Source organism: Cylas formicarius, unplaced genomic scaffold (assembly GCF_029955315.1).
Source record: "Cylas formicarius isolate icCylForm1 unplaced genomic scaffold, icCylForm1.1 PGA_scaffold_6__28_contigs__length_40554024, whole genome shotgun sequence".
NCBI classification, from domain to species: Eukaryota; Metazoa; Arthropoda; class Insecta; order Coleoptera; family Brentidae; genus Cylas; species Cylas formicarius.
The window spans coordinates 33,306,814-33,319,350 of record NW_026844347.1 but is presented as its reverse complement, the minus strand read 5'-3'; the positions used below and the strand labels follow the sequence as shown (position 1 = coordinate 33,319,350).

Sequence of the window (12,537 nt, the reverse complement as noted above, 5' to 3'; positions counted from 1 at the left end):
TGTTTTCAAGAAAACCGAACTTTATTACATAGAGTACCCCGAGATGCGAAGCGTGTCCAAAACTTCAAATTCCCAAAATCAACCTGTATTTTAAAAACTAAGGAAGTCATGAAAATTTTGTTAACCTCATCCATCCTTGCACAAAAAAATTCTAAAAGTTTGCGGAAAGGCAAAGCTGTATCATCACCAACAACGGACGTACTCCTCAGTCGTAACCAAAATGGGATACAGTGTACATCTGACTATATTTGTTATTTAAATTAATCTATAAAGAATGAAAAAGTGAAAAATGCGCGGAAAGTTTGTTTTTATAATAGTAAGTTTTATTAATTTCTTTGCGTTTTTAAGATAAAAATTAAAAAGTTAATATCTCCCTAATGGCTGCTGTTTGACCCAACGTTTATATAATAAACTACCCTCTATTATCTTGCTTTGTTTTTGAAACATCTAATATAATATTCATATGGTATTAGAGGTAACACCTTAAATTGGTTAAGGTCTTTTCTTGGGGGTCGTACGCAGTTGGTCAAATTGAGAGATACCTTAGGATTTGAATACGTCTCTGATTCCAGGTCAGTGAATTGTGGTGTAGCTCAGGGAAGTTTACTCGGTTCTTTATTGTTTATAGTATTTATAAATGATGTATTTTCATCTTGCCCCCATACTTACTTTTACCTTTTTGCGGATGATGCAGTTTCTACCCTTTCTGCAGCATCGTCTGAGCAACTTAGCATTGCAATCAAGACAACGGTTGAGCAAATGAAACATTATGCAGAAATTAACAAATTGATATTGAATAAAAGTAAAACTGAGACGATCGCCTTTTCAACACGGGATTTAAATAAGAGTTTATTAATACGCTTTAATGAAAGCACAATTCAACAGAAAAGTGTTGTAAAATTCCTCGGAGTTTATGTAGACTCGAGACTCTCCTGGTTCGAACAGGTGGACCACATTCTCAGAAAACTTTCTGTTTACTGCTTTGTCATATGGAGGCTCCGCCATCAGGTTTCTTTCCCCTTGTTAAAAATGTACTATTTTTCGTATGTCTATTCGTGTCTCAACTACGCCTTGGTTTGTTGGGGAGGTTCCCCACGTGCGGAGCAAGTCTTTAGAATGCAGAAACGCTAATACGCACTATACTGTTTAAGCCCTGGAATTTTTCATGTCGGAACCTATTTCCACAAAACTCTTTATTGACACTTCCTAGCATGTACATACTAAATGGTGCCAAGTATCTAAAAAGTAACTCTAATCTTTATATGCCCTCAAGAAACTTAGATATTCAGTACAGTTTAAGACCGAATCTTAACATAAAAATATCAACACATCGACTGTCTCTTACAGCAAATAGTCCCTTTGTTTTGACTGTAAAAATTTATAATAAATTGCCTATCGAACTGAAGGAGATAACTAGTCAAACAAAATTCAAATGCACTCTTAAAGACAAACTGCTACGCCTCGCCTATTACAATATTAAGGATTTTCTTTGTTGTGATACCTTTTAATACGTATTCGTTTTTTGTTATTGTTTATATATTTGTTATTGATCCATCAGCATTACTTATTATTATTATTAATTTACTAATTATACTAAGATAAATTTATACTTTTACATTATGCTGACAATATCCAACACTTGTAAATCAAGTCTTATGGAAATAAAGCTATCTTTCCAGCAATCCAAAAAATCTAAGAGTGATATTATAGCTACCTATCAGCGATCTTTGTCCGTTTAAAATCGGCATACACAAAATAGTTCTAGCCGATTCGGCATCCCCTTCGCTGTGTTTCTTACTAAGCCACGCCGCCACGTCTCCAATGTTCAAGATTTGACCCGTAGACGCGGCGTAGCCCGCAATTTGTGCCAGAGTGGAATTTGCCAGGTCAAAGGACGATGGCCTGGGAAACAATTTTGCATAATTCTATTGTTTTTTTTTTCAATTCACCCGTCTAGACGCCGAGGAACGAGGAAAAAGGCTTTACCTCGAAACCAAAGTTTTGTTGCCGCCCTCACGCAGTTCGAAAATGGTGGTAAACGGACTGGGCTTCCTTATTAGATTGTCGTACATGTCTTGAGCTGTTACAGATCCGCTTTCCATCCTACTCAGCGGCGGGTGGCGCTGAATCGCTTTGCCAGGTCGTTCGACGATTCGTTCCAGATGGTTCTGCCAACACCGTTAAGCATGAGTTAGATCTGGGTGCCCATTTTTTTATAATTATGCCAGGCTTGAACCTGGCATTTGAATGTGGATCAAGTGTATCCACAATACTAAATTTGCAGATTTCAGGATTTCATTTCTGCATTAGACTGGATTTTGTTCTTTGTTCAGTATTCAGTGAACGCCATTTTCTAGCATATTTTTGTGCCTTTTTTGCAATAAGTTTTGCAAGTTCCTTTTTTTTTTTAAAGGGACATTATATTTTTTTACATATTTCTGTGGCATATTCTATACACCTATCTCTTACTTTTTATGAGCAAAAGAATTAGAAACAGAAATTAATTGATAATGATAAATAGGTAAATTAAACTAAAGTTCTTAAACTGATTTTATTATATTTCTATCAATAAATAAAACTAATATGGCGCATAAAGGTAAAAAAACGGAGAATTTAAATTTAATTTTTTATTAAATATAGAGACAAATCGAGAACTGTAGTAATTGGAAGAAAATTTGAGAGTTTATGTAAAGGATCATTAACAGCCAGATCGTACACAATCTAATGAGAACACGAGATTCAACATTCTATTAGAACTTGAGAATAACCCCCATAGTGCATCTTCTGAAGTAGGTGTTAGCTAACGAACAGCTTTGCATGTATTAAAAGAAGAAAAGTATCATCATCAAACATCACAAAACTAATCGCAGACTACAGTTTTGTGAAACTATGATGGAAATGTACAACCTAACCATGTTTTCATCGTCAAATTTTTGTTTAAATGGTACTGTAAATAAACAAAAATGTAGGTATTGGAGTACAAATTATCAATGATTAATGAGAGAAAATCATACACAACAAAATTATTGAATCTTATTTCTTCAATCAAAATTTTACTGGAGCCCGATATTTATAATTGTTTCATAATGACTTAATTCCTATTCTCGCGGTTACTTCTCAATATCCAAATCAGTATGATATGCCAGATGAAAAGATTTTTTTGAGCAGGGTTGTGCTCGACAAATGCGTGAACATTTAAATATGGTATTTGCCGTACAGTGGATTGCTAAAAGGAGAATGGAGATATTACTCCACTGGATTTTTCCTCTGGGGATATTTAAAATCAAAAATGTACAAGGCATAAGCGTTTTTGTATATTTAACTTGTATCTTGTAACTTGAATATCTGTGAATCGTTTTGATAAACTGTGAAATGGAACTAACTGGAGTAGATAGATAGATATATTCATTTATTGACTACGTTTCGAACAAAAGGGACGTACAATTGTAGCAAGTCAGAAGTGATATTCAAGTGCAATAAAATCAAATTAATAAATAACATAAAAACACACATCTAATACAAACAAAATTAGACAGTACTATACAGTTTTATAGAGCATCGATACCAGTGACAGTGTCAATGTATGCTCGCAGGGAGTAAAAACAATGACGTTGTAGGAATTCTTTAATAGTATGTTTAAATTTTATATTGCTCATCTTTTTCACGGTACCTGGCAAAACATTATACAATTTCAGGTTCAATGAGTTGTTCTCAGACTTCCTCAGTCTAAACCTAGGCCGTCTAAGGAGATCCCCCGAACGAGTTGAATAGGCATGGCAATCGGAATTAGCGCTAAAGTTTCGTTTCGTTCTCTGTATCTCTAATAACTGGTAGTAGATATAGATGCAAGGAAGGGGCATCACTTTGAATTTTTTAAAATAAGGTTGACAATGGTCCCTATATCCTATATTAGCAACGACTCGAATGGCCCTTTTCTGCATTCTAAAAATCTCCATAGCAGCTGAGGAATCACCCCACAGTACCGTGCCATAGCATAACTGTGAATGCAACAAAGAAAAATAGACCATAAGCAGAGTCCTTGTTCCTATCAGGCCTCTCAGTCGTCGAAGAACGAATATGTTGCTGGACAATCTATTTTTCAGGTCTGAGATATGTTGTTTCCAATTTAGACTATCATCGATCCTAATGCCAAGCAACTTGACGGACTGTCCACTATTTACCAAGCAATTGGAGGAAAACACAATACTCTGGGTCTGGTCTAAATTTAATTTAAGATAATTATTTTCGAACCAGACATTAGCCCTGTCCTCCAACATGCCAACCCTAACGGACAACTCCTCGATACTCTTAGCAGATGTAGTGAAGGATGTATCGTCGGCAAACATCACGCACTGATTGGGGGCCAAGAAATGATAAAGATCATTTATGTAGATTGTAAATAGTAGCGGGCCCAGGACGGAACCCTGGGGCACCCCGCTTACTACTGATTTAAGTGATGAACGGTCATCCTGGTATTCTACAAACTGCTGTCGGCCCTGCTAGTAGGACGCTATAAGATCTAAGGGCAGACCTCGTATACCATATCTGTATAGCTTTTTAATAAGAAGCTGGTGAGAAACACAGTCGAATAGGTAGAAGATGAACTACAATGTTGTATTTCTTTTGCAAGAAAATCATGGAAAAACAACATGAAACACACAAAAGTTAGATTATTTGAAATTTAGAATTACATAGGAAAAAGGTCAAATTAATGAAACTAACCTGGATAATGTTTTTTAAGAGATTTTAAACTGATTAGCATATTATCAAGAACTCAATGTGCATCATTTTTAACCCCTAATAAAATGTATAATAAAATGTCTTTAACATGCTCTGTTTCTATAATCTCAATTTTACTCACTGCGAAACACGTAATGAGTCTTTCTGGATATTTTGCATTAAACAAATTACAAACTTCTTCTTGAGTTCTGATTTGGTCTCCATATTTAATAAAAATAAAAATTTCAATTCTCTGAGTTCCATTTGGATGCTCCATATTCACTTTTTTTACTGACAGAATTGTAGTCGTAACTATTTAAGAACGTTACTGGCCCTCGTTGCTTCCCTGTAAAAAATAAGAGATAGAATACGTTTACTTTCTGACCTACCCTGTATATTTTCTGTTTGCAAATACGCAAGAAAAAATTATGATGGACGTGTGATTAATGAATTGTTCCGTATTTTAGCAGTTCACTGGATAAGTAATGATACATAGCCAGCCGTTTAACTATGTTTTCCACACACTGCTAGAAAACATTTATTTAATAATTAAAATAATTGCCAGCAGTAACGGGGTAAAACAATCCGTGTTCCGAAAATATTTCATATTTTGTACAGATTAATGAATCCATTTTTTAAAGGAATAATAATAATAATAATAATAAATAATAAATATTTTGGTGTAGTCCATTACGGTTCAAGTGTTAAATCGAAAGTGTGGAGACATCCTCGTGTTTGTTCATTTTTCAGAATTTCTTTGAACAATGTATAGAACCTAAATTGAATTTGCATGATTTACTGCTGATATATACCGAAGATGCGACCGTGCATAAATTGTTTAATAAACTCCGCCCGATAAATGATGAACGGAATCGGATTAAAACCGGAAGCAATAGTGGGCTAAAGTAGGTATACCCCCGCTTTCGATGTACATTATCATAACCGAAATTACACTGGTCCGCTGGCTGTTGTTTAGCTGCCTTCTGGTTTTAATCATTTCTGATTCAGGAAAGCAGCAACTTTAAGTTTTGGAGAATTTTGTGCAAGATGAAAATAGTCTATCTCCAGGTGAAAGTAATTTAGTTCAACATTTTTTTTTACAAAACTTCTGGATGAAATTGCTGACGTTTCGCCAATCATCCTGTTGGCTTCTTCAGAGCTTGATTGACACTGGCGAGTATTTTAATCTATACCTGCTTGAGGGGATGACTGATTCCCAAATTGGTGACAGGTAGAGACCTGAGTCGCGGTTAAGATTGTTAGGTTGTTTATAGATTTCTATAGACTATCTGGAATTCTTTCTTTAGATCTTTTGATATGTGGTCAGTGATGTTTTGAATGTAAGGAAGGACCACAGTGGCAAGTGAAGGATTGCTTTCGGCCTCATTGCTATTGGAAGGTTGTGGTGAAGTGTAATTTTTGATGGAACGCTTAATATCTTTAATGTGGAAATTATTAGATAGATGAGCATAGGTAAGGTGCGAGCCAGTTTTAATGAAGCTCTGAAGAAGCCCACAGGATGATTGGCGAAACGTCAGCAATTTCGACTCAGCAAAAACCGACGCAGGAGGAATCCAGAACTTTTGTAAAAAGTATTACAGTAGCCTGTGGAAGTTTGTTTTAAAAATTAGTTCAATTAGTTCAACTTCGGTCCGTTAGAGCGTGTGTTGAGAGTGCAAAAACGAACCTGAGATGCTTGCGGAATTACAGAGAGTACTTTAAGAAGATTTCGGAAAAAGAGTGAATCTTTCGATTTAACCCTAGGTATGAAATTATCTATTAGATATATTGTTTATGACATGGATAACTGGATACCATAACTGCTAGAGATATAGAGGCACTGCCTACGTTGATAATGAATCAATTATTTTTAGGATGTTCATTTAACATGCGCATGAGCGAGATTTTTTAACCAATAACCCTATGGCATTTCGCAACTAACATGGCCGCTGACACATCATTAATAAGCATGGATGCGCCAGTTTTACGACGGTATTTTCTCAAAATATGTGTAGATCTCGTTAAATTCTCTACGAAAACGAGTTAAGTGCGAGAAAATCGCTGTATAGAAAGAAAAAGTACAGTCGAAACTCTATATAGGGACTGCTTTTTTTTTCGTTGTAATGAGTTTATATATATTGAAATATTTTATATACATATTTTAACATCTACTTGTATGTTTCAAACAATCTGTCATTTTCTTTTGAATTTTTTTAGTATGCCCATACGCATCTCGTACTTTGGCTTGTATTTTCACTATTTCTTCGAGAGGGGCATCTTCCCCATGATACATAAAAAAATTCTCTAGTAGCTTAACTGAATATAGGGCTTGTTGAATGGTTGGTCGTGGTCCCAGATCAACTTCTTCATCTTCTTCTTCCTCTTGGTGCTCTTCCTCGCCCTTTATTGCTTGTTGTAATACAGCTTCCTCTGTCAAGTCTACTGTTGCAACTCCCCACTTGTAAACGTAATTGTTGTTTGAAACTGGTTTATCCACTCGCTTAGTGGCTGATCATCTTCCAAGTCCTGTTCGCATTCTGTCTTGGTAATAAGTCCTGCATGACGATAGGAGTGTTGAATTGTTTCTGCTGTCACCTCTTTCCAAGCTTTACTAATAAAGTTGACTGTATCTAGCATATTAATGGAAAAATTGTCTTCGGACTCGATCATTTCCATTGAAATGTTATTCATGTATCGACTCTTAAGACTTTTTATTACGCTCTGGTCCATCGGCTGTAATACACTTGTTGTTTTGACTGGAACAAATGCCATGTCAATATTGCGTAGATTTGGAATATGGGGATGTGCAAGGCACTTATCTAAGAGAAGTAATATTTTGCGATGTCATCCATACACTTTTCGCTTCGAAATTTAAGAGTTTTATCTGGCGTCATTTTGTAAAAAATACCAATTTCGTCAACATTAAAAATGTCGTCAGCAGGATACTTTTCTGATAGTTTTCTCCAGCCAATCGTTAGTGAGGTTTCTGTCGATATCACGGGCTTCGCCACTGATCTGTTCATAATTTATACCATGTTTGAACTTTTCCAACCATGCTTCCGAAGCCTTGAAATCGATAATGCCGAGCTGTTCAACAAACTTTTCTGCTTTTAGTTTTACGATAGGTCCAGAGAGTGGTACATGCGTATTGGCGTACTAAATTCAAAAGAAAATGACCGATTATTTGAAACGTTAAATGTAGTTCTTAAATATTTATATACAATGTTCCTAAGTAGATGTTAAAATATGTATATAAAATAATTGAATATTACAGAACACATATGCGTATTGTTATCAAGTGCCTATAACTGTTTAAAACGAAAAAATAAGTAGTCCCTTCAATTTCGCTATATAGAGTTTCGACTTTTCTTTTGGTGAATTATTAATTTGCAGAACCATTTTTTGTTTTACAAAATAGTTTTTTATTCTTTTAGTTGATATCAACATACTCTGATTATAAGGATTTCATCCATTTGCCTCCTAGAAATCTTAAAAAATATTTATATTTTAAGTATGCAATGTACATGCCGCATTATTCGTAATATCCACTGGAATAGACACTCAAATAAATAGGAACCTTGACTTGGCATTCAAAATTTACTATCGGCATAAAGGGTATACCAAAATATAGGCCCTTCTCGCTAATTGTTACATCCACGGCACACTGCGTGATCGGAACCGCAACGCTCGTAATTAAACAATCAAGGTTGGCGGTTTAATTGGCCATTTCCATCCGGATTTTATTCGTATTAACTCGCTCATCCCGACGTACGGAAAACGTTATAATTAGAAAACGGTATTGATTTTTTGTTTACAAGCTGACGCCAAATGTTTTCGAGTTTTAAAAACAAAACTTAAAATATTTACATCGACGAAGAGTATTATGCGAGTTAAGAAATAACAAAAATATTTTCCTACTCCCGTCTAAAATACCTAATACACACCGATCTAGCGTGCGGGATTTGGGAGCAATCGGATGCTTTCGGAGATATTTTGCACGCTTTGAATTTTGACGTTTGTCAATTCTGACGGTCATGTATTCGTGTTGTTTTTTGCGAAAATGTACTCAAAAACTAACGGTCGTAGAAAAAGTATACTATGCAACATGTTCGGTAAACTTTTTAAGTCACTCGTTTATTAAACACTCGCTCCGCTCGTGTTAAACTCGTGAGTCCAATGCCGTTTTTCTACTACCGTCTGTAAAATACCTAATAACCCACCGATCTAGCGTGCGGGAGTCGTCACTTTACCACGTCACTTTTCTTTCCCACGAATTCGAGCCACTTCGGAGATTTCCGGGATTTTATCGCACGGATTTGGAAGCAATCGGATGTTTTCGGAGATATTTCCCACGCTTTGAATTTTGACGTTTGTCAATTCTACGGTCATGTCAGTGAATGTATTCGTGTTGTTTTACGAAAATGTACCCAAAAACTAACGGTTGTAGAAAAAGTATAGTATGCAACACGTTCGGTAAACGGCATTTGACTCACGAGTTTATTTAACACGAGCGAAGGTAGTATTTAATAAACAAGTGGGTTAAAAAGTTTACCGCACTTGTTGCATAATATACTATTACCCCACTTGTTGCATAATATACCATTAAAGTTTCAAGCGCTCTCCATATCTTCCAAGCCGTATGGAAAGCGCCTACTAAGATAAAAAAAAGTTTCTTGTTCAAAAAATAATTACAATTACCTTATTATTTTTATTGAATAATTTTAAATACTGTCGCAAATTACTCTAAGTCAAATCAGTTTCGCGAAATTTTGTTTCAGTTTCCTCTTATCTCTAAAACTAAGTAAGGATTTTAATTTTTAGAGAAACACAGAATTTATTTATATTTAATAAATTTAAAAATTTCATAAAAATTCTTTTTAAGAGGCATAGGCATAATAAGAAATCGTAGCAAATAGCAAGAAATAAACATGTGACGCAGATTATCATAAAAAACATACTAAAATTAATATAATAATTATTATTAACATTAATAAATACGATTTCTTAATATGCCCATTATAATTAGCAACGCTTTGATTATTTAAAAAGAATTTTTATAAAATTCTAATTTGTTATTAAGTATCATTGCAACAAACAAAAAATTTGTATATAAGTATGTAAAAATAAATTGCTTTGACCTTGAATAATTTGCAACAGTATTTAAAACTATTGAAAATAATAATTATAACTATTTTTAGAACAAAATTTTCTTAATAACATTTTGCTCAATTTTTTGAAATAACGGTAATTTATTCTTCCGCAATTTTTGTATTTGTTTTCCTACCCTGTTTGCTGTTTGACTTACAGATATTTCAAGAGAATCTGATTATAGAACATTACAAACTTTTGGTAAGATTAGTATTTTAGTTGTAAAAAAAAATCCATATGTCGCATACTAAAAGGACTGCACTGTATATTTGAAATCGGAATTTCATTTTAAGTAAATATATACAGGGTGTTAAATTTAAAAATGTGAAGTTGTTCATTTCTATTTTTACATTTAGATTGGTACATTTCGAAAACAATAAAAAAGCATTATATTTGATGTAAAATGTTCTTAGTATTCGCTTTAATAAATTCTGTACGTTGGTATCAAAATATTAATGAAAATCCTGTACATACTCATACACTTCACTCTAAATAAAAACTTCTATAGCTACACTTAATATGTAAACTCTTAATAAAATTTGCTACTAGAAATAAATTAATATAAATAAATAAGTAAAAACCTGCAAATTGTTTCAAAAAATAAATGCCAGGACAAAAAAAGTTGCTATAATATATACGAGGTGTTGAATATTTAAAAATAAAACGACTTTTGCGGGAATCCTTAAGTCGTAGGATACCCTACCCGCACCTGAGTTTTATCGGTTTTTTTATTGTTAATTTTTCCAAGCTTCATTGTTCACTGTTTATCGAACTGCCTGAAAAATAAATATTATAAATATAAAAATAGGCTTTTTTACTCCAAAACAACGGAAGGGTCAAAAAAGTTGTACTTTTACTACTTATTCAAAGTAAATAACAAAATATCTCCCAGGACGGTATTGAACTTCACAAATGTCATCTAGAAAAAGCAAAATAAATTTCAACAAATTTTATTTCTTTTTTTTTTTAATGACGGGCGTTGGTGAATATTTTTTTACACGCCCTGTATATTTTTTCAAGCGTTTTGTGGAAATTTTTTCTCTGTCTCCCTATTATTCCGACAGCTACGAGAAAAAAAACTCATATCGGCGGACCGCTGAGAGTCGATTTATATGAATTTGTCCCCTAAGGGAGGGGGTGTCGATAAAGAACCACAGTCGGCCAATACTAAACCAATAACGCCCGCAGAGAAAATGGATCACAATTTGTTTTTCCGCGAACTACATTTTTCGTTGCTGTTTTGAATGAAATCTGCCGAACGGAAACCCTTGCGGTTGGAAATAGCTATGAAAAAACCGAATTGCAATTATCCATCCAAGTTTCACAAAGTGAGCACGTAATTAGAGGGTAAGTGAAAAATCATACCATATTTATAGAGAAATTTATATACGGGTAATTGTTCTAGAGGCGCAACCCTTTAAATAATGCAAATGCCGCTCTAAAGGCATCCTTTGGGAGAATTTTAGGAAACAATAGCCTAGGAACACGTACCTGCAGACTCTCTGGTGTCAAATTTGAATATAATTTCGTTCAACACAGCGAAATCTTACAAAAAGGGAAATGTGAAATGACCAAATTAGCACGTCTTGTAGATATTCCTAACTAAATACAACAATTTTATTCATGGTTACTCCTCCTCAAACATCGATATCAGTAAAACACGTCCAATATTGTTGTGTCTCACAAGTTTGAAATTCACACTATGGTAATGCTAGGCATGCTTGTAGCGTCTAATAATTTGTCAAATAGAGATGGAAATCATTAAAAAGGTGTTTTTATTCTGATTTCTGCAAAATTTCAACTATTGTAGCCATTCTCATATTGCTAACTTAACGAGGTAAATATTCAAATTTTTCTTCACCAGTCATGGATAAAATTGAAACAGGAGATAGGGAACAAAATTTTTTATAGCAATGATTGTCTGAGGACTTTGCGAATTTCGCGATGGTGTTTTTTATTTTTTTTTTTGGACTTAATACTATCGCATCAAGTATGAATTGGCATGGTTACCACTGGTTAAGTGAACGAGTTAAATGACTGCAGTTTTTTCCTTTGTTTAACTGCAACTTTGATATCGCAGCAAAATAACTTAACTAATATAGTGAATAATTATTTAAAAAAATTATATGGTCTTCTTTCAAGAAAAGTTTGGTAGCTCGACAAAAAGTGTTAAGGTAAATAATCTAATAATTTATTCATTAATTTTTAATATACAAGATTCAAGATACAAGTCATTCTTCATTCATTCATTCCGGTAAGTTGTATCGATCAAAATGTAAAAATTGTTGTATATTGATTCTTGATTTCAAACTGCCCAAGTTACATTCTTTGTTTCAACATTATCGGATTCTTATTGTTTGTAAACTTCACTGTCAAATAATGACATGATTATCGTCATCAAACTTAAGTTGATAAACCAGAAAAAAGTGCAGTTACTTATGTTTCATCTAATAAGTGGTCACCATTACACTTTACCACCATTGCAAAAAATCGCATTACTTGTAAAAATAGAAGAAGCAGTGAAAATACCTTGAGACAAAAATCATTTTGTTTTTAGGTTACAAATACCGTTGATTGGGTCACAAAAATTAATGTTTCTAACTTTCTAGTTGTTTCTCAAACAACCGTTATTCTCTAAGGTAGTAAAAGTTAAAAAATGCTTAAATTCAA

General features: G+C 33.9%; 1 protein-coding gene across 2 annotated transcripts in view; it reads right to left on the bottom strand.

Annotated features, from left to right (window-relative positions):
• The window catches only part of LOC132702906 (cGMP-specific 3',5'-cyclic phosphodiesterase), a 58,326-nt gene that overhangs the window by 15,401 nt on the left and 30,388 nt on the right, over positions 1-12,537 (bottom strand). For both annotated transcript variants that reach the window (XR_009618988.1, XM_060671766.1), the window contains exons 5-6: positions 1,987-2,168; positions 1,715-1,902 (exon numbers count right to left, since the gene is read on the bottom strand). Coding sequence is in view for 1 of the 2 variants with exons in the window: in XM_060671766.1 (XP_060527749.1) it covers positions 1,715-1,902; positions 1,987-2,168 (370 nt within the window). In the remaining variant the exon portion in view is untranslated. The remainder of the gene's footprint in view (positions 1-1,714; positions 1,903-1,986; positions 2,169-12,537) is intronic.